The sequence below is a fragment of the Dipodomys merriami genome, unplaced genomic scaffold (genome assembly GCF_024711535.1).
Source record: "Dipodomys merriami isolate MVZ:Mamm:240054 unplaced genomic scaffold, mDipMer1.0.p SCAF_10, whole genome shotgun sequence".
Classification (NCBI taxonomy): domain Eukaryota; kingdom Metazoa; phylum Chordata; class Mammalia; order Rodentia; family Heteromyidae; genus Dipodomys; species Dipodomys merriami.
The window spans coordinates 21,301,786-21,327,680 of record NW_027202271.1 but is presented as its reverse complement, the minus strand read 5'-3'; the positions used below and the strand labels follow the sequence as shown (position 1 = coordinate 21,327,680).

General features: G+C 51.4%; 2 protein-coding genes across 3 annotated transcripts; one reads left to right on the top strand and one right to left on the bottom strand.

Moving 5' to 3' along the window:
- Positions 1–19,635, top strand: Stat6 (signal transducer and activator of transcription 6). The gene is made up of 22 exons (XM_069987039.1): positions 1–402; positions 3,851–3,987; positions 4,981–5,119; positions 5,407–5,490; positions 6,097–6,235; positions 6,377–6,429; positions 6,625–6,773; positions 7,871–8,002; positions 8,135–8,323; positions 8,902–8,989; positions 9,494–9,616; positions 11,453–11,545; positions 11,874–12,080; positions 15,032–15,126; positions 15,220–15,356; positions 15,684–15,830; positions 16,023–16,086; positions 16,195–16,305; positions 16,498–16,590; positions 17,993–18,058; positions 18,144–18,272; positions 18,361–19,635. Exons 2-22 carry the CDS (start codon positions 3,872–3,874, stop codon positions 18,548–18,550), a joined length of 2,544 nt encoding a protein of 847 aa, XP_069843140.1. The 5' UTR covers positions 1–402; positions 3,851–3,871; the 3' UTR covers positions 18,551–19,635.
- Positions 19,575–25,703, bottom strand: Nab2 (NGFI-A binding protein 2). Of its 2 annotated transcripts, XM_069987043.1 has the most exons (7): positions 25,275–25,702; positions 22,947–23,820; positions 22,403–22,536; positions 22,018–22,069; positions 21,788–21,920; positions 21,390–21,581; positions 19,575–20,430 (listed from the first exon to the last, which is right to left on the bottom strand). In XM_069987043.1, the coding sequence occupies exons 1-7, from the start codon at positions 25,355–25,357 to the stop codon at positions 20,321–20,323; spliced, it is 1,578 nt and encodes a 525-aa protein (XP_069843144.1). In that variant the 5' UTR covers positions 25,358–25,702; the 3' UTR covers positions 19,575–20,320. The 2 variants fall into 2 exon arrangements, with proteins under 2 accessions (XP_069843144.1, XP_069843149.1); XM_069987048.1 differs by lacking the exon at positions 21,390–21,581 and having other exon boundaries at positions 25,275–25,703.
- Between the last annotated feature and the right edge of the window lie 192 nt (positions 25,704–25,895).

Genomic DNA, 25,895 nt, shown 5'->3' with positions numbered 1-25,895 from the left:
CTCCAGGGAGGGACCTGGGTAGACAGAGAAGCCGGAAACAGCAGGCTGGGCAGCTAGGGCTTGCATGAAGAGGAAGGCCCAGAAGAGAAGTGTGTGTGTGTGTGTGTGAGAGAGAGAGAGAGAGAGAGAGAGAGAGAGAGAGAGAGAGAGAGAGAGAGAGAGAGAGAGAGAGAGAGAGAGAGAGAGAGAGAGAGAGAGAGAGAGAGAGGAGAGGAGAGGAGAGGAGAGGAGAGAGGAGAGAGAGGAGAGAGAGAGTGTGTGTTGTTTTTCATTTTGGTGGTGGTGATGGTGGAGGGGTTCTGATAGAAGGGCCAGCCCTGAACTTGCTGGACAGAGCTACAGATCCATGGGGCCTGGCAGTGCCTGCTGAGAGAGGGAGAAGACGGCAGAGGGGTGTGCCAGGTGAGGGGATGCTTGTGAGGAAGGGAAGGTGGGGGGCCTCTGACTGTTAGTGTGGGGGATGGATGGATTCGCAGGGTCTGTCAGGGATCCTCCCCCGGGCGGGGCAGATGGGCCCCCTAGAAATGGTTTCAGCTAGCGTTGGTAGTTGGTGACACTGGGTTTTGTCACTTTCTGAGTATTCTCAGGAATCTGGGGTAGAGTATAAGTTTCTATACTTCTCTCCCTCTTTGGTCACCTACCCCCATACTGTGTGTGGGGGAGGAATAGAAAGTCAGAGAAAAGAGGACACTCAGTCCTCCGGGGGTCCCCACTCCATGGCTGCCCCTCCCTAAAGGTTGATACCAGGGGGGCTACGGCTTTTCCAACCCCAATAGTGGTCCCTGCTAAAGGTTGGAGGGTGAGCAAGCCCCAGATGTAGACCTCATGGTGTCTTGGAGGAGGGGGGATTTCCCCCCCTCAAAACTGCACCACGCTTGGCTGCTAGAGACACTGAGATTTCCTGGCAGGCAGGCGGGAAGCATGGGGTTAACCGTCCTTGTGCTGACCTGGCTCCACCTCCTGGGCTCCCTTCCCCGCCTCCACCACCACTGCCACTGCCACAAACACCTATTGGGCAACTCCTAGAAACCCTTTTGACTCTAGGGTCAGAGGACTTGGGAATATAAGGGTGGAGGTGATGGTGTTTAGGCCACCAAGCTGGTAGATGAGGATCTTGAACTTCAGGCTCCCTGGTACCACCACACACACATCAGGGTCTGAAAGGGAACTGTGGTCCCGCCCCTTTGTACTCTGGTTCCTCCCTCTCTGCCAGGAATGGATGGTAGGTCTTGGACAGACCAATCCACCCAGCCCTTGTTTTGAATTGGGGTTGGGGGCAAACTTGATCTCCTGATGTGTATATGTATAGGGAGAGAAGAGTGGTGGAAATTTGAAGCCAGGTCATGCCAGGAGGATGATCACTCAACAAGATAGTATAAACCTGTAATCCCACTCACTAGGGAGATTAAGGCAAGAGGACTGAGTGTTCAAGGCCAGCTTGGGTTATATAAAGAGAACTTATCTCCAAAATGAAATAAAATACTCCCCCGGAGGATGGTATGTAATTCCTCTGAACAACTAATGAATAGTTTAACAAATGAATACCAGGAGACCGAAATATGTTTTGTGGGAAGGGGGTTAAGGGGAAAGAGAAGAAGGTAAATATCGTCATTATATTCAATGTACATATATGAAAATGGAGCCATGTAACTTGAGGGTATGGGAGGGGTTGGAAAAGATGGGGGAGAATGATGACTAAAATGCATTGTACTTATAAACTGATTTGTTGCATTGAAACCCCTTTGTACAACTAAAGATAATAATTATTTTTATTATTATTTTTGGTGGTGGAGGGGGATTGAATTCAGGGCCTGGGCATGATCTCTGAGCTCTTTTTGCTCAAGTATAGTGCTCTACCACTTTGGGCCACAGCTCCACTTCTGGTTTTCTTGTGGTTAACTGGAAATAAGAGTCTCATGGACTTTCCTGCCCCTGCTGGCTTTGAAACATGATCCTTAGATCTCAGCCTCCTGAGTAGCTAGGACTACAGGCATAGGCCACTGGTGCCCAGCAAAAATTTTTAATTTTTCATATCCACTTGAAAAAATACTCGCCCTAGACCAAGTGGATATATATTTTTTAATGGAAGCTGTCTATCATTGGGGTTTTCACCAATAGTAGTAGGTTCTCACCTACTCTTTCCAGTAGGGTAGGTAGAGAGCAGGATGATGGGTCTGGAATCTGAGCATCCAGAGACTGGGGAGAAAGACAGAAGAGAAAAATGGAGAAACTAGATCAGAAGATGTTCACCCTAAGGAGAATGGTTGCAGAAAGGCCTGCTGGAGGACCCTAAACAGCAAGAGGGAAGGCTTCTGCCTTTGGGAGAAAAAGCTCAGGGAATGCCACTGGGAATGTCCAGTGGAGGGGCCTCTTCCATCCCTTTGGGAGCCTTGGGAAAGTTGAGAGGCTGGAAGAATAGGAGGACTAGGGGGGTTCCTGGATTAGGGGAGACCCCGGGAGTTTCCAATTCCTTCCTTTCCCCTCCTTTCTGGGAGAGGGACTTTATGAGAAACATGAACTGGGAGACCCCTGGAAAACCACTGGTCTATCCAGGAGCTCCTGGGGAGAAGGGGATCACTTACTCCCCTACTCTCTTCATGACCCCTTACCCTCTCTCATTGGCCTTCTAGCCCTTTACCATCCTTTCCTCCTCTTCTAGGCTCCTCACTCCGGACTGACTAACCCCATTTTTTCTCTAGTATCACCTTCTTCTTTCCACTCTCTATTTTCCCTTTGCTCCATCATCTCACACTCTCCCGCTCTTTTTGGGGTGATGTGATTTGGAGCTAGAAGGAATCTTAACAGCAGAGGTTGATTACCACTCTGATTCAGAGCCTGATTTCCATCTCACTTACCTAGGAGCTCTGGGCAACAAATAAAACCTTTTTAGCCTGTTTTTCCATCTATGAAGAAGAACTATATTGTTTAAATTATTATTATTTATATTCTCTCCTCTCTTCCCTTCCTTTCCCTTCCCTTCCCTTTCCTTCCTTCCTTCGTTCCTTCGTTCCTTCATTCCTTCCTTCGTTCCTTTCTTTCTTTCTTTCTTTCCTGCTCTCTCTCTTTTCTCTCTCTTTTCTCTCTCTTTCCTCTCTCTCTCTCTCTTTCTCTCTCTCGATGTAACCCAGGAGCCTTACAAAATCTACACAAGTGCTTTACCATTGAGCTACATCCTCATCCATAGCCTGGTTTTCAAATTTTCGTGGAGCTTTCGAATTCTGAGAGGTTTCAGGGACATCTGTAGGATCAGGAGGTAGAGAGGGAAGACCGTGGAGTTCTAACTATCTCCATTTGTCTTTAACAGAACAACTCCAGTTTTACACCCTTTTGTGTTGAGTGATTCCTCCTCACCCATAGTTTTGCTTTCCATGCTTTCAGTTACCCCAGTAAACCACACTCTGAAAATATTTAATGGCAAATACTGACAAAAAAACCTAAGTCTACCATTGGCATTGTTGCTTGTCTCAAACATTGACTGAGGGTGCCTGTTTGAGGTGTCCTGGCCACAAGTGGCAATGAGAACAGGCTCTAGAAGGCCTGGCTACAGGAAGTCCAGGGCTGCCACAGAAGCTAGGTCTAGTTTCTTGGGCATCTTTTGGGGTGTCCTTGTTCTTTTCTTCTCTTTTTTTTTGGAGGGGGGGGAGTTCGGTTGTGGGGCCTGAACTCTGGGCCTGGGCGCTGTCCCTCAGTTCTTCAGCTCAAGGCTAGCACTCTTCCACTTGAGCCACAGCTCCACTTCCAGCTTTTTTCTTATGTGGTGCTGAGGAATCAAACCCAGGGCCTCAAGCATGCAAGGCAAGTGGTCTACCACTGAGCCACCTTCCCAGACCCGTCTTTTCTTCTCTTCTAGGCACCCTCCAAACCACAGATCATGTCTCTGTGGGATCTGGTCTCCAAAGTGCCCCCAGAAAAACTACAGCATCTCTACATTGACTTTCCCCAACACCTGCGGCATCTCCTGAGTGACTGGCTGGAAAACCAGCCCTGGTGAGTCCTTCCACCCCATGTCCTCCTCTCTCATGCAGCCTCCCTCTTTTCTGGTTTTTTTTTTTTTTTTAAGTATCAGTCCTGGAGCTTGAACTCAGGGCCTAGATATTGTCCCTGAGCTTTTGTGCTCAAGGCTAACACTCTACCACTTGAGCCACAGCTCCACCTCTGGTTCTTTGGTGATTCATTGGAGATAAGAGTCTCATGGGAGCCAGGCGCTCATGTTTGTAATCCTAGCTACCCAGGAGGCTGAGATCTGAGGATCCAGGTTCAAAGCCAGCCCAGGCAGGAAAGTCCATGAAAATCTTATCTCCAATAAACCACCAGAAAACCAGAAGTAGTGCTGTGGTAGAGCACTAAGAGGGGCTGGGAAGGTGGCTCAGTGGTAGAGTGCTTGCCTCACATCCATGAAGCCCTCGGTTGGATTCCTCAGTACCACATAAATAGAAAAAGCCAGAAGTGGTGCTGTGGCTCAAGTGGTAGGGCTCTAGCCTTGAGCTAAAGAGCTGAGGGACAGTATCCAGGCCCTGAGTTCAAGCCCTATGACAACAACAACAAAAAAAAAGAGTCTCATGGACTTTCCTGTATGAGGCTAGCTTTCCACCATGATCTTCAGATCTCAGAACTGAGATCTGCCTGAGTACCTATGATTATAGGCATGAGGATTAGGGCCCAGCGCCTCCCTCTCTTTAGTCTCTTCTGGCACTGGTTATTCTGGCACTGGTTATTCTATGTGAGTATAATGTGTAACCACCAAATTAAGACTATATGCGTTGACATGTGAACACCTAAAGCTAAAGAGGAAGGAGGTCAGGGCTGGAGCAGAGATACTTCTCATAACAGCAGAAGATTGAGAAGCAAGGGGGCAGGGTAGTGTGCAGAGAATGGCCATGGAGAATTAGGAGAGGAAACATTGAGTGGTAGGCTGTGGATGGATGGTTAGGAGCTGAGGAAGCCCTGGTCTTATACAGCCTCATTCTGATGTTCCCATAGGGAGTTCCTGGTCGGCTTGGATGACTTCTGCTGCAAAATGGCTAGCATGCTACTTTCAGCCACTGTTCAACATCTTCAGGCCTCTGCAGGAGAGCAAGGAGAGGGGAATGCCATCTTGCCACACATCAGTACCCTGGAGGTCGAGCAGAAGGGAAAGGGACAAGTTTGGGGTGGGGCTGAGGCAGAGCTGGATGAGCACTGGAGGAAAATTGGTTGGATGATGGAGGATGTTGTAAGCAAAATGGTGTTCCTGTGGCGAGCTGCTAGCTAGCATGCAAATTTGATTTTAAAGGCATGCAAATGCATGAAACTTCTGGAATCTACAGCTGTGTTACCTTTCTGTGAATGCATGAATGGGAGTCTTGAAACTGGAGCAGGAGGACATGAGTAAGAGCTAACGGTCTCCCCCCCACCTCACTTCTGTAGAGCATATATCAGAGGGACCCCCTGAAGCTGGTGGCCACTTTCAGACAAATACTTCAAGGGGAGAAAAAAGCTGTTATCCAACAGGTATTATGACACCCCACTTCCCACCTTGATTCGGCTTTCTGGGACTTTAGCCTGAGTCATTAGAAACTAGGAAGAGGTTGATATTCTGGAAAGGCTCAAGATTCTAGACCCAGACAGTCCAGTCAAACTGAAACTCAAGCCAAGTTCAAAGGAAGCTTTGAATAAAGGTCTAAGGGAGGACAGAACAGGAGTGTAAGGAGATGGGTTATTGTTTTATTTTGGTGTGTGTGTGTGTATGTGTGTGTGTGTGTGTGCTGGGGTGGGGGGAGGAAGGAATTGAACTCAGGGCCTGGGGTGCTTTTTGGTTTGATGCTAGCATTCTACCATTTGAGCCACAGCTCTATTTCTGCCTTTTGATGGTTAATTGGAGAGAAGAGTCTCACAAACTTTTCTGCCTGGGCTGGCTTGGAATCTCAGTCTTCACATCTCAGCCTTCTGAGTAGCTAGTACTATAGGCATGAGCTACCAGTGCCTGCCTGCCAGGAGCAAGAACTTATCCCCAGGGGATTCCAAAGGCTGGAGGAACTGCCAAAGGTGGGGGGAGGGGTTTGCCATGGAGGAAGGTGAGCAGAGACTCACCCATTTGTGTTTGTCTGTCCTATGCAGTTCCACCACCTGCCAATGACCTTCCACTGGAAGCAGGAAGAACTCAAGTTTAACACAGCTCTGCAGAGGCTAAAACACCGGGTTGGGGAGACCCGCCTTCTCCGGGAAGCCCTGCATCAGGGAACTGAGGCTGGCCAAGGTGAGGCACAAGCCCTGGGGCCCTAAGACCAGTCTGGGCAGTGTGTGGGAGTGGTCCCTTCTTGGATCTCAGCTTTGACTGAATCTCCATTCTCTGTATCCCTGATCCCTGTCCCCCCCTCCCTCCCTGCCCCCTCTTCAGTGTCTCTTCACAGCTTGATAAAAACTTCTTCCAATGGGACTGGGCCAAGTGAGGTGAGAAACAGCCTGAGAGGCGGAGGAAATTGGGCTCAAAGTGCAACTGGAAGGATTAGAGGTGACACAGACAGACACAGATTGGGGTTGGGGGGGCGGTTAGAATGGCAGGATGGTAAGAAAGGAGGCCCTGTCCTCAGGACTTGGGAGAAGAGGCTGTGTGTGTCCCTGGTTCAGGCCCCTTCCCTCCCTTAGGACCTGGCCACGCTGCTGCAGGAGACTGTGGCGGAGCTGGAGGTGGTCCAAGGCCTGGTGCTAAAGAGGATCCAGATTTGGAAACGGCAGCAGCAGCTGGCAGGGAATGGCGCGCCCTTTGAAGAGAGCCTGGCTGGGCTACAGCAGAGGTTGGGGCAAGGCTAACAGGGAAAGGGGACTGGCTGGGGTGGGCACCTGCTTTCATGCTGTAAGAGAAAGCCAGGTAGGAGGTTTAAAGTGGGCCAAGACTCTGGGAAGTTAGCTTCAGGAGGCCTGCACAGTTGTGTAGGTTGCATCCTGTACAAGTGTACTCAATTGAGGGATCATATTTAAGTTTCTCCTTTTCTCTCCATACCCAGAAGACTAGGAAACATTGTTTTTTTGTTGTTGTTGTTTGGTACTGGAATTTGAACTCCAGTTTTGTCCTTGCTAAGGAAGCACTCTGTGGTTTGATCTATACCATCAGAGTTTTTTGCTTTGGTTTATTTTCAGGGAGGGTGTTGCTTATGCCTGGGCTTGCTCCATCTCCTGCTCAAACATCATGCTAGTGCATGATCATACCTGGCCTTTTCTGTTAAAATGGAGGTCTCTCAAACTTTTATTTATTTATGTTTTGTGCTAGTACCAGGGCTTAAACTTGGGGCCTTGTGCTCTCTCACTCAGCTTTTTGCTGAGTGTTGCTGGTACACTACCACTTGAGCCATCCCTCCAGTCTGACATTGTTCCATATGCAGGTGGGAATCTCATGGATTTTTCTGCAAGCCAGTTTAGAAACACAATGGTCCATTAGCTAGGCTTCCTCAATAGTTAGGATTACAAGCAAAAGCCACTGGCACCCAGCTTTTTCTCAAACTTTTTTTTTTTTTGCCCAGGATAGCCTGGAGCTAAGATCCTTCCTAACTCTGTCTCCTGAGTAGCTGGGATTATAGGCTTGAGCTACTGGGCCCACCTGGCAACCCTTTTCTATTTAGTCTGTTGGGCTTGGGCACTTTCCAATTTGCCCTAAAGTATTACCAATGCTGGTATCTTTCTGGGTACTAGATCTCAGGGAAGAGGCAACTGGGTTTCCACTTGGAGTTTAGGCACTGAGAATGAACTGCTTCCTAAGAGCAAAGGCAGGTCCCAGAAGCAGTTCCTGCAGATATATCCTACCTTATCCCCTTCCATCAATATCTTGCTTTCTGGCTTGGTTAGGGAAGGGAGGTCTGGGCTGGAGCATGTCCCCTAACCACTGTCTTGGCCCCAGGTGTGAAAACCTGGTGGACATTTATTCTCAGCTACATCAGGAGGTAGGAGCAGCCAGTAGGGAGCTAGAGCCCAACACCAGGGAATCGCTGATTAGCCGGTTGGATGAAATCCTGAGAACCCTGGTGACCAGGTAGGCCCCATGAGCCCCCTGCCTGGCCTTGGGCAGACCCTGAGGAGAAGAGTTATGGGGAAGCCACCAGGAGGGACTCAGACCCTAAGTACCACCTTCCCCCACCCCCAATATCTTTCTCATTTCCCTTAGCTCTTTCCTGGTGGAGAAGCAGCCTCCTCAGGTTCTGAAGACTCAAACCAAGTTCCAGGCTGGAGTTCGATTCCTCCTGGGCCTGCGGTTCCTGGGGACCTCAGCCAAGCCTCCTCCAGTCAGGGCTGATGTGGTGACAGAGAAGCAGGCGAGGGAGCTGAGCCTAGCCCAGGGGCCTGGGTCTGGAACGTAAGCTGGGGCTGGACCCAGGATTGGGGTGATGGAGGCAAGAGGAACTGAGGTACTGGCACCACAAGGACATGGGAAAGAGGGCTCCTGGTCTGCAGAGATCCTGAATGGTCACGGCAGAGGAAGAGAAGAGCCCCATTTGGTCTAGAATAGGGGGAGACAGCAGAATTTGGCTAGGATGAGGATTCTTCCACAAGGAACTCAAGTAGGGGGCTGGGGGTATAGGCCAGTGATGGACTGTGGGCTTGGCATGCACAAGCCCCTGAGTTTGATTTCCAAGAAAAAGAGAAGAGAAAGGAAGGGCAAGGAGGGAGGAAGTAAAGGAGGGAGAGAGGGAGCAAAAGAGGGAGAGAGAGCAGAAGAGAGGAAGGGAGGAAGGGAAAGGGAGGGAGGGAGCAAAGGAGGGAAGGAGGGAACAGGAGGGAAAGGAAGAAGGGAGGGAGGGAGGAAGGGAAGGAAGGGGGGAGGGAACGAGGGAGAGCTGAAGCAGGGACCTAGAGCTCTAGGGCCAGTGACAGTGGGTAGTCAACATGTGGCCGGGTTGTGCTGAGCTGTTCACACTCTGACCCTCCTGGCAGAGAAAGCACTGGGGAGATCATGAACAACACAGTGCCCTTGGAGAACAGCATTCCTGGGAACTGCTGCTCTGCCCTGTTCAAGAATCTGGTGAGGGGCTGCAGGGTGCAGGTGGGGAGAGAGTATGCAGGCCCTGACTGTGGGACCCTCCTTGGAGATGTTGGGGGCCAAGAGGAGCCATCTGATTTCTGTTCTCTCTCTCTCTCTCTCTCTTTCTCTTTCTCTCTCTCCCTCTCTCCCCCCTCCTCAAATGTGTGTGTGTGTGTGTGTGTGTGTGTGTGTGTGTGTGTGTGTGTGTGTGTGTGTGTGTGTTGTGTTGATACTGGGGCTTGAACTCAAGACCTAGGTGCTGTCCCTTTTTTCACCCCAAACTGGTGCTTTACCGCTTGAGCAACAGCTCTACTTCTGGCTTTTTACTTGTTAACTGGAGATAAGAGTCTCCTGGACTTTCCTGACTGGGCTGGCTTTGAACCATGAATCTCAGATCTCAACCTCTTCAGTAGCTAATATTACAGGCATGGGCCACCAGTACCCAGCTTTGATTTTTGTTCTCTTGTCCTCACCCCTGTTCTCTTTTACCCTGGCTCCCCTCAGCTCCTGAAGAAAATCAAGCGGTGTGAGCGGAAGGGTACTGAGTCTGTCACAGAGGAGAAGTGTGCTGTGCTCTTTTCCACCAACTTCCTGTTGGGCCCCAACAAACTCCCCATCCAGCTCCAGGTGAGCCATGGCCTCAGCCCCACTAACAGTCTGGGACCCATGGCCTCCATGCACTGGAACCCTGGATCCTCATTGCCTTGTTCCTCATGTGTTTAGGATTTATGCACATTGGGGCAAGGTGAGTGGGGAGAAGCAAGACCATAGGGTCACATCCAGGGAGTAGTAATGAGCACTAGTGTGTGTGTGTGTGTGTGTGTGTGTGTGTGTGTGTGTGTGTGCGTGCACGCGTGCGTGCGTGCACCAGGACTGGGGCTTAAACTCAGGGCCTGGGTCCCTTAGCTTTTTAACTCAAGACTGGTGCTCTACTACTTGAGCCGTAGCTCAACTTCTGGCTGTTTGATGGTTAGAGATAAGGGTCTTATGGACTTTCTTGCCTAGGCTGGCTTCAAACCTTAATCCTCAGAACTCAGTCTCCTAAGTAGCTAGGGTTACAGATACGAGCCTGCGAGTTACTGGAGTTGGTACTCAGGACCCTGAGCTTGCTAGCCACACCCCTAACCTAGTAACCAACTCTTACCAAATCAAACATATTCTATACAACAGGGCGCTGTTTGGCAGTACTGAGAGTTGAACTCAGGACCTTGTGCCTGCTAATCAGGTGCTCTACTGCTGAGTCATGCCTTCATCTCAAGGCACTGTTTGAAGTTACACACACACACACACACACACACACACACACACACACACACACCTATAGACGAGGGCACTGTTTTAAGCAATACATACACACCTGGTTTTCATGGCATTATAAAACAGGTACTGTTAACTAGCCTCATTTTCCAAATAAGGACATTGTGACAGAGATCCTCTAGAGTTCCCAGGTTATGTGGCTATGAGATATTAAGCCTGGCCCTGTAGCATTGACTTGTAATAATCACTTTGTACAGTAAGGCCTCACTGAGCTTCAGAATGCATTTAGCAACATGCTCTTTACCTATATCCTGTGAGCCCATGACTCCCCTGCATGCTTAGAGCCAGCTCTTGAGGATCTCTCTGGCTCTGATAAGGAAAAATGACTCACCAGGCACTGGTGGCTCATGCCTGCAATCCTAGCTGTTCACGAGGCTGATATCCAAGGGTTGAGGTTCAAAGCTAGGAACAAAAGTCCATGAAAGCCGGGTGCTGGTGACTCACACTTATAATCCTAGCTACTCAGGAGGCTGATCTTAAGATCTCGGTTCAAAGCCAGCCTAGGCAGGAAAGTCCGTGAAACTCATCTCCACTAAACCACCAGAAAACTGGAAGTGGCGCTGTAGCTCAAGTGGTAGTGCCCTAGCCTTGAGCTGAGGAGCTGAGGGACAGCACTCAGGCCCAGAGTTCAAGCCCATGACCGACCAAAAAAAAAAAAAAAAAGTTCATGAAACTCTTGTTTCTAACTACTAAAAGCCTGAAGTGAGCTGTGGCTCAAGTGGTAGAGTGCTAGTCTTGAGCCAAAAAAAAAAAAAGAAAAGAAAAAGCTCAGGAGGCTGGGAAGGTGGCTCAGTGGTAGAGCGCTTGCCTTGCATGTGTGAGGTCCTGGGTTTGATTCCTCAGCACCACATAAGCAGAAAAAAAAAAAAAAAGCCAGAAGTGGCGCTGTGGCTCAAGTGGTAGAGCGCTAGCCTTGAGTTGAAGAGCTGAGGGACAGCGCCCAGGCCCAGAGTTCAGGCCCTACAACCAGACCACCAGACCCCGCCTCCCCCCAAAAAAAGGAAAACCTCAGGGACAATACCCAGGCCCTGAGTTCAAGGCCCAGGACACACACACACACACACACACACACACACACACACACACACACACACACACACACACACACACACACACAGAGTAAATGCCTCTTCTCATCCCTTTAAGGCCCTGTCTCTACCCTTGGTGGTCATCGTCCACGGGAACCAGGACAACAATGCCAAAGCCACCATCCTTTGGGATAATGCCTTCTCTGAGATGGTGAGCAAATAAATACCTAGGGTAAGGGGCAGAGGCAGGATGAATTCCAGGACAAGGGGTCAGGGTGCCAGCTGGTGGGTGACAGGAACATTCAAATGTGTGTGACTTTTAACTCCTTCTCCTGGGTCTACTTTTGTACTTCTAACTTCTTTTCATTGTGGTCCCTGCTGTGGCACCAGAAACTGCTATTGTGAGAAAGTATCATGTTTTGTGAGCCAGCTCTGGGGCCTCTGCCAGGAGAGGCAGGTCTGGGAGGTGGGAAGAACGAAAGCTGCCAGAGGAAGATTGGCAATGCGGCACTTCTTTCCCTTCCCGTTCCCCTCCCCAGGACCGTGTTCCCTTTGTGGTGGCTGAGCGGGTACCCTGGGAAAAGATGTGTGAAACTCTGAACCTCAAGTTCATGGCTGAGGTGGGGACAAACCGAGGACTGCTGCCAGAGCACTTCCTCTTCCTGGCCCAGAAAATCTTCAATGACAACAGCCTTAACATGGAGGCCTTCCAGCACCGGTCTGTGTCCTGGTCACAATTCAACAAGGTCATTCTCCTGCTCTTTGGACCTCCCATCTCTGAGCTCTTCATCCACAGAGATCAGTGACAGATCCCAGGGTTTTCCCAGTACCCCTCGTGTCCATCAGGAGTGCCTAGCAGAATACGTCTCTCTGGAGATCACCCCATAGCTTGCCTTCTTTGTTTTTGTTTGTTTGTTTTGTTAGTCATGGGGCTTGAACTCTAGGCCTGGGCACTGTCCCTCAGCTCTTCAGCTCAAGGCTAGCACTCTACCACTTGAGCCACTTCTGGTTTTCTGGTGGTTTATTAGAGATAAGAGTCTCAGGGCTTGCCTGTCCAGGCTGGCTTTGAACCACGATCCTCAAATCTAGCCTCCTGAGTAGCTTCAATTACAGGCGTGAGGCACTGGTGCTCAGCAACTGGTCCTCTTTAATTTCAGGTTTTGGTCTAGGGAATCTCTGTCCTTCCGCTTTAATGATGACTTGCATGATTTGCTCAGATTGTGAGCAAATAGAGCTCTGATTAAATGACTTTGACCCATTAGGAAAATAAGTTCCTATTGCAAAATCTGATGAAATTGCAGAAGGACATGAGCAGTAATACAGTCGCCATATTGTGGCAGTTTACTGTATATGCTAGGCACTGCTCCACACTTTTTTTTTTTTTGGGGGGGGGTCCAGTCATGGGGCCTGAACTCTGGGCCTGGGCACTGTCCCTCAGCTCTTCAGCTCAAGGCTAGTGCTCTACCACTTGAGCCATAGCACCACTTCTGGCTTTTTTTTCTGCTTATGTGGTGCTGAGGAATCGAACCCAAGGCCTCATGCATGCAAGGCAAGCACTCTACCACTGAGCCACCTTCCCAGCCCTGCTCCACACTTCTGTATGTTATCTCATAGAATCCTTTCAATATCCCTTTGAAGTGAGATGGGTACTACTTTTTTTTGTTTGTTGGTTGGTTGTGGGGTTTGAACTCAGGACCTGGCTACGTCTCTGAGCTTTCTGACTCCAGGCTAGCACTCTACCACTTTGTGCCACAGCACCAATTCCAGTTTTCTGGTGGTTAACTGGAGATGAGAGTCTCATAGACTTTCTTACCAGGGCTGGCTTTGAACCATGACCCTCAGATCTCAGCCTCCTGTAGCTAGGATTATAGGCATGAGTCTGAGTAGTACCTGGCTGGGTACTAATTTTATCCCCATTTTACCTATGCTTACAGGGAGTATGTAGTTTGTTCCAAGTCTTACTGTAGGTAAATGGCAGAAGTAAAATAGAACTCCATATTCCTTTTCTGTCTTTTTTTTTCTGGCTATACTGACATTTGAATCCAGGGCTTCTCACTTGCTAGGCACTGGGCCATATCCCCAGACCTATTTGCCTGAGCCAGCCTCAGACCCAAGATCTTTCTATCTCTAAGTCCTCTGTAGCTGGTGTAACAGGCATGTGTTACCATGACCAGCCAAATCCCCTATTCCTGACTTTAAAAACAAAAACTAAACTAAGCTCAGGTTCTCACACTTTAGGCTCTACCACTTGCCTCCTGAACTTTCTGTTCTAGTTATTTTTCAGGTAGGGTCTTTTGCTTTTCAACTGGGCCTGCCTGGACCATCCATGCTTTTCCTACCTCTACCTCTGAGAAGCTTGAATTACAGAGGGGAAACACTATGCCCAGATTGTTTGTGGAGATGAGGTGTCACTATCTTTTTGCTTGGGTTGGCATCAAACCTTGATCCACCCAATCTCTACCTCCTGAGTAGCTGGGTTACAGATATGAGCTCTTATGCCCAGCCTCTGAATCTTGCTCTTGATTACTGCATTTTGGAAGAAAGAGATCTCATGTCCTGTTTGACAGGACATATGGGTAAATACAGCTACATATTGTGCTCTTTAAAACAACAACAACAACAAAGGGAGCCTGTGGCTCATACCTACAATCCTAGCTACTCAGGAGGCTGAGATCTGATTATTGCAGTCTGAAGCCAGCAGGAAAGTCCATGAGACTATCTCCAATTAACTATCCAAAAAGCCAGAAATGGCACTGTGGCTGAAGTGGTAGGGCACTATCTTTGAGCAAAAGAAGCTCTGGGATAGTGCCTAGGTCCTGAGTTAAAGCCCTAAGACTGGCACAAAAAACAGACGGGGGGCGGGGGAGCATGGGCACATGGGGAGAAAACACACACACACACACACACACACACACACACACACACACACACACACACACACACACACACAAGAGAACCACATGACCATAGGATATAACTAGCAATCATATTCCCCTAGAATACATCTCTGCCTAGGGATTGAGTTTAGCACAATTTTTATGAGGGACTTCAGCTTAAATCTCATTCTGCCTCTCACCAGCTGTGATCCTAGGCCAGCCATTTGGCTTTTCTGTGCTCCTATGGTTGTTATAATACCTCTTTCCATAGTCTTGCAAAGAATCAAGTAAAGTAATACTTGGAGTTGTGATCCTAGCTACTCAGGAAGCAAAGATCTAGAGGATCATAGTTTGTGACCACCCTGGGCGGAAAAGTCTGAAATGTCATTTCCTCCCAAAATAACCAGCAAAAGAGCTGGGCTGGAAATGTGGCTCAAGTAGTAGAATGCCAAGGGAGCATGCAAGATGAGCAAGCATGAAGCCCTGAGTTTAGACCCCAGTACTTCCAGATAGATAGACAGATAGATAGATAGATAGATAGATAGATAGATAGATAGATAGATAGATAGATAGATAGATAGAGATAGACAGACAGAAAGACAGACAGATACATAGACAGACAGACAGATAGATGGAAAGGCTGGAATGGTGTCCAGTATATGGTTAAGTGTGAGTGTTACCCATTTTCATTAGTGGGCCACAGCTACAGTTTGGTCCTTTAGTCCTTGGCTGTCGTGTGGACCTTCACAGCCCTTGTGCTTACCAATCAAACTTCAGCTTAGTCCTTTCCTGACTTACCCTTGCTCCCCTCCACCCCTCAGGAGATCTTGCTGGGTCGAGGCTTCACCTTTTGGCAGTGGTTTGATGGAGTCCTGGACCTTACTAAACGCTGTCTTAAGAGCTACTGGTCAGACAGGTAAGTCTGTGTCCCTGGTGGCCTAAGCAGCTGTACCTGGAGCTCCATTTCCACACTTGGTACCCACACTTCCTTCTTCTTCATCCTGGCCAGGCTGATCATTGGCTTCATCAGCAAACAATATGTCACTAGCCTTCTCCTCAATGCACCCGATGGAACCTTCCTCCTCCGCTTCAGTGACTCAGAGATTGGGGGCATCACTATTGCCCATGTCATCCGGGGCCAGGATGGTGAGGTCACCCCAGCCAGCCCTCTTCCTCTGTATCTGTGCTCTCTAGGGTTTCTTCTGGGAAGGAAATGGCCTGACCTTCCTTGATGCCAACCTGATCTTTAGGAAGTTCCTCTTAAAGTTTAATTTATCTTCCTCCTCTGTAGTCTAAACGTCTACTACTCACTGTGAAGTCATATATGGCAATGGACACTAGTGGAGGGCCCTCTCTCAAGACCTCCACCCTAGGTCTTGCCCTTGCCTTAATGGATTGAGATTGGTTTCTGGGTGGGACTGGGGGAAGGGGAAGTCTGGATAGTGGAGACCCAAGCTCTTACTTCTGTTGTAGGCTCCTCACAGATAGAGAACATCCAGCCATTCTCTGCCAAAGACTTATCCATTCGCTCCCTGGGGGACAGAATTCGAGATCTTGCTCAGCTCAAAAACCTCTACCCCAAGAAACCCAAGGATGAAGCTTTTGGGAGCCATTACAAGCGTGAGCTAGAGCTGTGATTCCTTCCTGTCACCTACCTCCTCCCAGCTCCTCCTTCCTCCCATCTCCCTGACTTCTCTTCCCTTTTTGTATCCCCCACCTCTTCTACCTGCCCAACATCCTACTCCCCAGTCCCATTTCTCTTCCTCTCTAATCCTGGAATGCTACACAGTTCTTCTTTCCTTCCTACCACAGATGAACAGATGGGAAAGGATGGGCGAGGTTATGTCCCAGCTACTATCAAAATGACTGTGGAAAGGTGGGTGTGGTGGTATGGATTGTGGGTGGGGCTGGGGACTGGTACCTGCAGAAATGAATGGTGGCCTCAATTCTTTGTCAGTCACATGTGCCTTCTTCTCTCCTCCAGGGACCAACCCCTTCCTACTCCAGAGCCCCAGATGCCTGCCATGCTACCTTCCTATGATCTTGGAATGGCCCCTGATCCTTCCATAAGCATGCAACTTGGCCCAGAGATGGGGTAAGGAACTCCTGAGATACAAAGGGGAGTGGTCAGGGCAGACAAGTCTTCAGCACGGGCATCTGGGAGAGCTGGTATGGCAAGCTGAAGCAGGGAATTTTCCTTTCCATGGAAGAAATTCCCTTCCATGGCAGGGTGTGGAAGTTTCCAAGGGGAAGGACTGGCATCAAAGGGTCTACTTTCTTTTTCTAGGTCCCCAGTGTATCCTCCACACTCTCACCCCATCTCCTCGTATCAAGGCCTTTCCACAGAAGAGTCTGTCAATGTGCTGCCAGCCTTCCCAGAGTAAGTCAGAACCTTTGGGGAGGTGAAGGGGGGGGGATGGGCAGGAGGAGGCAGAACCCTATTGCATTTGTATTTATATTTACTAAGGAAGCTCTTCTATTAGAAGGGAGAACACATGCTATCACCCTTCCTTCTCCTCTGTCTACTCACAGGGATTGGAGGGCAAGATCTGGATGGCCCGGGTTTGAATAACAGCTCAGTCACTTGCTGGCTTTGGGCAGCCTCCAGTGGCTCATCTGTACAGTGGGGGCTAATGATGACAAAAGTGGTCCTACCTCATGATATTACTGTTAAATGAGTTTATAATATGTGTACAGCTGAACATGGTGCCTGGCTCATACAATGACCTATGGTAGTATTTTCTCTCATGCCTGTGAAATCCATGCTCATTTACTTACTGTTTTTGTTTGATTGATTTTTATGCTGAGGATTAAGCATAGGACTTCAAGAATGCTAAGACGCACCCCACCCTGACCTCCACCTCAGCTGCTGTGCTTTTTTTTTTTTTTCCTTTCTTTTTGCTGGGACTGGGGCTTGAACTCTGTGCCTGGGTGTTGTCCCTGAGCTCTTTTTGCTCAAGGATAGCACTTGAGCCACAGTGTCACTTAGTTAATTGAGATAAGAGTCTCACAGAATTTTCTGCCCAGGCTGCCTTCAAACCTAGATCCTCAGATCTCAGCCTCCTGAGTTGCTAGGATTACAGGTGTGAGCCACTGGCACCCAGATCTCAGCCTCCTGAGTTGCTAGGATTACAGGTGTGAGCCACTGGCACCCAGCTGTACTGAGTTTTATCTGTTTCATCTTCCATATGGTATAGACATTTTTCTCCCAAGTCACAATCAGGAGCTTATTAACTCTTAGTCAAGACACAAGAAGTGCCTTCCCAGGAGTTGAGAGGCAGGGTAGAAAATGGAGAATTTAGACCTATCAAGTTCAAAGTCCAAAGAAATATTAGAAACTGACCCCTTCAGGCCTCCACCCCCATTTTGCAACAGAGAACACTGATCTCAGAGCACAGAAAGGGCTTACCCAATTGGGTGCCAGTGGCTCAAGCCTGTGATCCTAGCTACTTAGGAGGCTGAGATCTGATCTGAGGATCACAGTTCAAAGCCAGCCCACACAAGAAAATCTGTGACTCTTATCTCCAATTAACCATCAGAAAACCATAAGTGGTGCTGTGGCTCAAGTGGTAGAGTGCTTGCCTTGAGCAAAGAGCTCAGGGACAGACAGCACTCAGGCCCAGTGTTCAAGCCCCAGGACCAAAAAAAGAAAAAGAAATGGCTTGCCCAAGGCCAGTCAGTGAGCCACTGAGTGTCATTTGTGCTTTGCAGTTCACCCAGTGGTCTTGACTTTGTAATGCTCTGCCTTTGCCTCATTTCCTCTGTTTCCTTCCTGTTTTTAGGACCCATCTGCATATGCCCCCCAGCCTGAGCCAGATAAATTTGTCTTTTGACCAGCCTCCCACCCAGTGAGTGACAAAGCCCCTTCTGAGCCCATGCTCCTCCTCATCCTTTCCCAGCCTCCTCCTCACTTCCTCTTCTGGTTCCCGGTAGAAGCCTGCTGCCTTGCCAGCCTCAGGAGCATGCTGTAGCCAGTCCTGAACCCCTGCTCTGCTCAGATGTGTCCATGGCAGAAGACAGCTGTCTAAATCAGCCAGTGGGAGGGTTCCCCAGGGGCACCTGGTGAGTGGTAGCTTGAAGAGGATGTTGGGTAGGGGCAGGAGTGGGTGCTAGGCTTACTCCACTGCCTCTCTCCCTTTTCTGCTTGCAGGGCAGGTGAAGATATGTTCCCTCACTTGTTGCCTCCCACTGAACAGGATCTTACCAAGCTTCTTCTCGAGGACCAAGGGGAGGCAGGAGGAGTGTCCTTGGGAGCCCAGCACCTCCTGCAGCCCTCCCCTTATGGGCAGTCTGGGATTTCTATGTCCCACATGGACCTAAGGGCCAACCCCAGTTGGTGATCTAAACTGGAGGAGGAGCCCGAGACAGCTTTTCCACTGTCTCCAAGGACCTGCTGTGGACACTGCTCATCCAGGTGCTTCCCATCTCCAGCTACTCCTCCATCAGGAGGAAAACTTTGCCTGGAGAATGCACCCTGGAAAAGCTACTCCACTCCTTCCTTACCACCATACACGTGACCCCTTCTTCCAGCAGTGGAATGGAACTGAAGTTCAGGTTCCAGAGTGAGACACACCCCAGCATGCCTGCCTGCACCTCAGAACACACACAACTGTGGACGGCTAGTAGTGGCTGAGCAGGACAGGGGTTGGGTGACAGCTTGGCTTAGGGCACAGAGGTGTTGCAGCTCCTTCTGAGCCGACCTGGAACATACATATTGAAACACACATGCATTTGCTCTAGAAGCTGGGGACCAAGAGAATGGGCCTTGGAGCCGTGGGCCCCAGCCCTGAGGGAATGGGAAAGTCCAGGGAACCCTGGATGAGAAGAAAAAGAGTTTGGACACCTATATCCGAATTTTGTCCAGATTAAAAACTAACCCCCCTAAACCCCAAACTCTTGCCAAATGAAGCTTTCAGTGCAGGAGTGAGATTGTGCGGTCCAAGGGCTGTTTTATGTGTAGCTGTATCTGAGACAGTTTACCTGTAGATGTCACGTGTCTATGGTAAGGCCACATAGAACATGTATCTATTTGTGTGCTTCTGTTTGTGTGACATCTTGAAGAAAGAGACACTGGCTAAGACATCACAGTGTGCTAGCTAGCCTCTGATATTAACCCAAATGTCCTGCCCAGGTTGTTTCTATAGCTACAACATGTATGGACAGCTGTAGCTTTGGAGGCTTAACACTTCCAGTGTTACTCAAAGCCATGGCGCTGAGTGAGTCCAAGTCTTGCTATGTGGCTCTGTTGGGTGTTGGGGGCCCTGCCTGCTGCTTCTCTTCCATAATTTCCCATCCATTGCCAGCTTCCCTCCACTCCCACACTCCCATACTGCCCCTTCTCCTTTCTTAGGGGGTGGTCATGGATCCTAAGCCATAAAATAAATTTTATTCCAAAATAACAAAATAAATAATCTACTGTACACAATCTGAAAAGAAAAACGCTGTAAGTGCTCACACAGGTGCTGCCGTCTGGCCCCACCTGGAGAGACCCTGAATCCAACCCAGGTCTCCCAGGGGCTGGCAAAAGGAACCCCAACTACATCCCCCAGAGGGCAAGAGGAAAAGAACTGCTGAGAGCTTGGGGGAGAGATGGGGATGGGCAGGCAAACTGCAGCACTTGTTAAATTAAAGAAACAAACTAGAAGCACAAAAATGGGGACAGGAAGAGGAGGGGAGGTCCAGTGTTACCAGGCCCCCAATCTGAGAGGGGAAAGGGTGCCTTTTTTTTTTGGCTGGACCTTCCCAGGGAATACCCCCTTCCCCATGTCCACACTGAGTCCTACTGCTCACACCTCTGGTAGCCACCTAGAGAATGGGAGTGTGATGTGTGAGGGAGGGGAGAGCCCCAGCCGCCCACCCGTGGAGCCAGAGTCCTTGTCCCCAAATGGGGGTGAGCGGGCACCATGCAACCTCCTCGTGTCCTTTTGCCAGGCCCCTGCGTGTTATTGCTTGAAGCCCCATAGTCCTGTGCCCATGGAGCAGGTGGGGAGGCAGGAGAAGGGCAGCGGAAGGATCCTTCTGGGGTGGTGACTAGATGTTGAGGATGAAGGAGTGTGGGGGTCTGTGTGAGCCAGAAGTCTAGGTCGCAGGTCAAGGACACCAATGCACCTTCACTGCCGGCTGGCCTCAGCTTCCACTTTCACACTGCTCCTGCGACCCTCCACCAGAGCAGGATGGGGTCCTGGGGCTGGACATCTGTCCAGGAGCCCTTCCTCGAACTCTGCAAGGAATGGAGGCAAGAGTTAGGAGACATGAGGTAGAGGCTGGGGGCAGAGGTGATTGTGAACTGAGGAAAGAAAGATGTGAAGACAACTGAATTTGTTGAATTAACTGCCTCCTGCCCACTGAATGTGTATGAGTTGGGGGGGATTCCATACCCAAGTGTGCACAGCCCCCCTCCCCTTCTGGCTGTGTGTAGCTCTCTGTCTCTGTTAGTGTCTCTTTCTCTGTCTCTACCGCCTCTGCTCTGCTCTGCTGGAATTTCTGGTTTTGTCAGGAGCTGCGGGGGCGGTTTGGCTCTGACCTCTCCCCCTCCCTCTTCCCCTGGCTCTGCCACCCCCTCCCCCACTCATCTCTGGACCCCTTCCAGGCCCCACCTACTTTAACCACTGCTCCCCAAGTTTTTGGGTAGCCAAATCAGGGGGGAACACAGGAAGCCAACCTCCCAGTTCCTCCCTCAAGAACCCCCCTTCCAGTCCCCGCCCCCACTTTCCACCCACGCAGAGTTTAAAAATACCAAGCTAGGGTTGGTGGCTTTGTCTGCTGCGTCACTCTCAGCCCAGCCGCTGCCCTGCCCCTCTGCCTGCCCACTTTCTCTTCCCCTATCCACACACAAAGCGTCCCCCCCCCACCCCTTTGGACTCTGCTTCCAAGCTGGGCAGTCTTATCCCCACAACTCAGTTCCCGCTTCATCCTCCTGCAATAGTGGAAGTCCCAACCAAGCTTCTCTTACTGGTGACTCTCCTGCTATCCTGATCTCTCATTTTTCTGTTCCCTCCCCAGTGGGAACAGCCCAGTAAGGGCCTCAACTCAAGGTCTGGTTAGCTGGAGCCCCTCCTCCTGTCTTTGGTGGCAACTGTATATCCCTCTTCCCTCCCCGCAAGGGTCTCAGGACACAGGACTGATGTGTGGGCCTGGGTGGCTGGGGGTTTTTGGGGACAGCACTGCTGGCTGCCTCACCTGCGAGAGGCGGCTTCGCAGGCACACAGGGGCTGAGGCGGCCCACACGGTCGTGGGAGACGAGGCGGGCGAGCCGCAGCCCCTCATCCATCAGTGTCTGCTGCAGGATGTGGCGGCTCCATAGCCCATGGGCTGGCAATGCCAGGGGCAGGTCAGCAGGGGGCGGCGTCAGCCTTGGGCACGACCCCACAGCTGTGGGCATGGGCACTGGTCAGGTAAGGGGCTGCAGCCAATGAAACCCCACCCTCAACCACACAGCCAGACCCACAGGTCTTTCTGCCCCCATCCATCCAAACTTCCCAACCCTGTTCCAGGCAGTGGCTCCTAGCTCACTCCGCCACCCACCCACTCCCACCTCCCCCACCAAGGAAAGGAGAACTGCTCTCAAGCACACTCACCCTGCAAGTGTCCATCTAGACTTTCCCCAGACAGGCTGGCACTGTCCTCCTCCAGGCTGGGGCGGTATGAGGGTACATAGGACTCAGGGCCTGGGGGAGGCTGCTGGATTTCTGGATGAGACTGTTCTCCAACCTGTGGGTGCCCCAAATAGGGAAATGAGGACCTGGCAAGGAAAGGAAGAGGTTTGGGGTAGGCCATCCCATTCCTACAGCACCCTAGAAAAATGTACCTCCTGTTTCAGCTTCTTCAGTGGGGGTCCTCCTAATTCTTCAGAGTGCAGCCTACAAAGAAAGAGAAAAAAAGAAAGTGAGGCTCAAGAGGACTCCAGAATGAGCAGGGCACATAAAACATCTGGCCAGAAGCATGTACTACTTAAAAAAACTGCAAAGAAACTGGCTGGGTAGTCTGCTCCAAATCCATTCACCATTGGGAGGTTGAGGGGTTGGAAAAGAAGGTTAGACCAGACCTCAGACAAACTGCACTGGCCAAAGAAAAATAAGCAAGTGGATGAGAAGCAGGCCTAGAGTTGCCTGAGCTTGAAGTTGGGACTTGATCCAACTCCTTGGCAGGATTGCAACCTAGGAAGGACTTGGGGAAGGGGGGAAGGGTCTTACCTGGAGCCTTTCAAAGAGGACAGATAGGTGCTCTCCCGTGCCACCTGGCGAGACAGGGAGAAGAGCTCCACTCTCCGAAGCAACAGCGTGTTGTCCCTCATGCAGAATTGGGCAGCAGCCTCATTAATGGTCAGCTGTGGCAAGAGGACAGCCAGTCAGAATCCTTAACATCCTCCCCACATTCACTGTTTAGACCTCCTTATACCATCATCATCAAACAGGCCCATCCGTAGGAAACGTGCTTTGGTTTGGACAATGCACAGGAGTTTTCTGAGGGAGCAAGACAACACCCACAGCTTTCTGAGAGTGCCTGGAGCCTCCTCTATAACTCTGGGGCTCTGAGTGACACATGGCAGAACAACGGGGTTCTTGCCTCAATCTCTACTTCCCCCTCAATTGAGTGTGTATGGTTATAGAGAAGATCAAGGCCTAGGGTCTTGGACAAGGGGGAAGGGAACAAGGGCTGGAGGATACAGGATATCTCAAAGGTTTGTGGAAGCGGCCTGAGAGTCAAAGGCTATCCTGAGAGGACCTGAGTCCTCACCTCGTGCAGGCTCAGCTGCTTGCCCTCTCGCCGTTTGGAGTCAAAGCGGCCATAGATGATGCTGTACTTGCGGATCTCTTCTTCCTTCTGGCTATCATTATCATCCATCTCAAAGATGTGTCCCACGCTCCGTGCCAGCTTCTTATTCAGCTTCAGCAGGGATGTGACCTCCCCAGCATCACCCCTTGGGAAGCTCCGGAAGATCCTCTCCACACTCTCCACTACCATGCGTACCATCTCTGGCTCCAGCCGGTCCGGACTACTCCCAGCTCCACCTGCTACCATTCCCCCAGCCCCAGTCCCCTCAGGGACTCCTCCCCCTGCAGGCGGGGAGAAGGGGGGTGAACCAGCCTCCTCTTCTCCTCCTGCCCCAACGTCCGACTCTGGAGTGCTCTGGCCTGGCCAGATTCGAGGGTCTCCTGCCCCAGTTCCCCCAGGCAGTGGTGACAACTTCTCTCCAAGTTCAAGGGGACTTTTGGGGCTAAAACTGCGGGTACTACCCGCCTTCTCCCCTGGGCTGCCATGCCCATTGCTCATGCTCCCTTTACGGGTACCAGCAGTCTCAGAGATCTTGAAAAGTGGGATGCTGGAGACAGGCACAGCAGGCACTGGTTGGCTGAAGAGCCCTGGATTGGTAGCCCACTCTCTTAGGGCCTTCTGCAGACGTCTGACATGGAGGGGCTTGGTGGCCATGCCCACAAGTGCCATGATCTCCAGAAACTCCTCCTCACCCGCCTCACACAATTGCTGGACATCATCTCCTCCTTGCTGGATGAACGTCTCGTAGTAGGAAAGGAGATTGGCTCGCTGCAAGACCCGATACAGTTGCAGCTCCCCCAGAGTCCGAGGCAGTGCCATGGCTCGGGCACTTGCCCTGAGAAGTAGAGGCACGAGAAAGACTGTTAGTGCAAATGCCCCTGCTGGGTCCCTACCCACACTAACAATTGTCCTCTTTCCTGATCCTTTCCCCCTCCTCCTTCCTATGAATGCTCTCTGTCCAGTGTTCAAGGCTGTGCACAGCCTGAGAATCAGACATTGTTCATAGAATGCCAGTGCCATTCCAGACTAGCCAGAAGCACAAAGAGCTGATGCCCTATGTATAGGAAATAGAAAACCAAAACAACAACAACAAAAAAAGAAAACAAGCCTCTCTTACCCCCACTTTTCTGGTCTGGGGCAAGATGACCTTCAGCACATTAGACTACCAGCACACTTGTAGTTGGCATAACCCAGCTCCCAACTCAAGACCTCGTGAGGAAGGGGCTGCACAGGTTGAGACTCAATAGTCAACACCTCTTAAATGTGACAGCCCCAAGCTAAGGTGAATGTAGGACCCCTGCTTTACCCACAGTGGGTACTGAGGGCCACTGCTGGTCAGCTTCACCCCTTGCCAGCTGAGAGGGAGGGGTGTGGCCCCTTCCATGGCTTTCCCCCTCCATGAGCCAAGTGGATCCCTATTCTCTCCCTTCGGCTTTTCCCAGATTTGGTGTTGTTCATTCATCTTGCTTTCTTCCCCTAGGACCTCTGCCCAGGGCCCCCTTCCTTGTCTCAGTTGTTCCCTCCCCCGGTGTGGCCTTCCTCATTAACTTGGGCCAGTTCCTTCAGCTCAGGCAATGGGGGAGGGGACAGGCGCCTCAATTGTTCTGCTCTGAGGCCGTTCTGCCCACACACTCCCACGGTGGTAGCGTCTGTGGGCGAAAACCGCCTAAGGACTCCCGCCTACTCTCCTCCCCTCCCTTATTTTCCACCCACATCTGTGGAGGGGGGGTGGGAAGCCGCTCAAGACCTCTTGAGGAAGGGACTGCACAGGGTACCTCCTCTCCCCATGCTGGGAACCAAGGTTGAGACAGATAAGGGACGCTGGAGGCATTCCCTGCCTCAAGTCCCGTAGATGCTCTTTCAACTCAAAGGCGCCAGCTTCTTCTGCCTGAGCTGGGGACCGCGCGCTGAATGCCAAGCACAGATCCTGAGCCAGCTGAGCGCCCTCACCCCCTGCACGGTTGCCAGCGCCAACTCCAGGGCTTCCCCTAGCGCTTAGGGGCTCCCGCATTCTTTGCATGGGGGCTCACATGCCAGGTCATGCCCACAAGAGTACACCTAACAATGGAGAAGAGGCAGTATACCCTCTTCGGTATCCAGCTTCACCCGATCCTGGGTTTGCTCCTCCGGCCCCCTAAATCCGAAACTCACCTCATTTCCATCAGTCTCCACCCCCCACCCCCGTCCCGCTTCCCCACGTCCTCTCTTCGACCTCCACCCCCTGGACCCCATTCCCGAGTCCAGCTCCACCCATCTCCACACCCCGTCGTCTCCCTTGGCCCCACTAACTTGAGTCTGGGCTGCGGGGTCCGGCGGGCGCTGTCCCCTCCGCCCGGCGGCTGCTCGGCTGTGGGAGAAGGCGCTCTGTGCATGGACAGCCGGAGACCACCCAGGCCGCCCCGATCCGTGCCCGGCACTCGGTGCCCGCTGCACTCTGGCCCGCGCGAGACCGTGTCCACCGTTGTCCAGGCTCCGTCCCTTCCTCCACGTCTTCTCTCTCCGAGCCTCCGCGCCTCTGTCGGTGCCTCTGCCCCCCCACCCTCCCCGGCTGCGCTTGCCGCCTCTCCGCGCCTCCGCCCCCGCAGGACGCACGGGGAGCGAGGCCCGGCGCAGCGCTGGCTGCTGGGCTGGCGGGAGGAGGGCGTGGGCAGAGCCGGGGGCTGGGACCGGGGGCGGGGGGCGGGAGCCCGGGCCTCTGGGCCAGCGAGACACTGCAGCAGGGAGGTGTGGAAACTGGGGGGCGGGAGAAGGTATGGAGCTGGGGGCGGGGGCGGAGACTCGGAGTCAGGGCGCAGAGTTGGAGACCGAGGTAACCGAGGCCGGGCTGTGGAGGGGGAGCTTAAGGGACCCAGCGGGCGGGGCGAGGTCGCTCTGGGCCGCCCACGCCGGATGCACAGCCGGCCCTCTCTG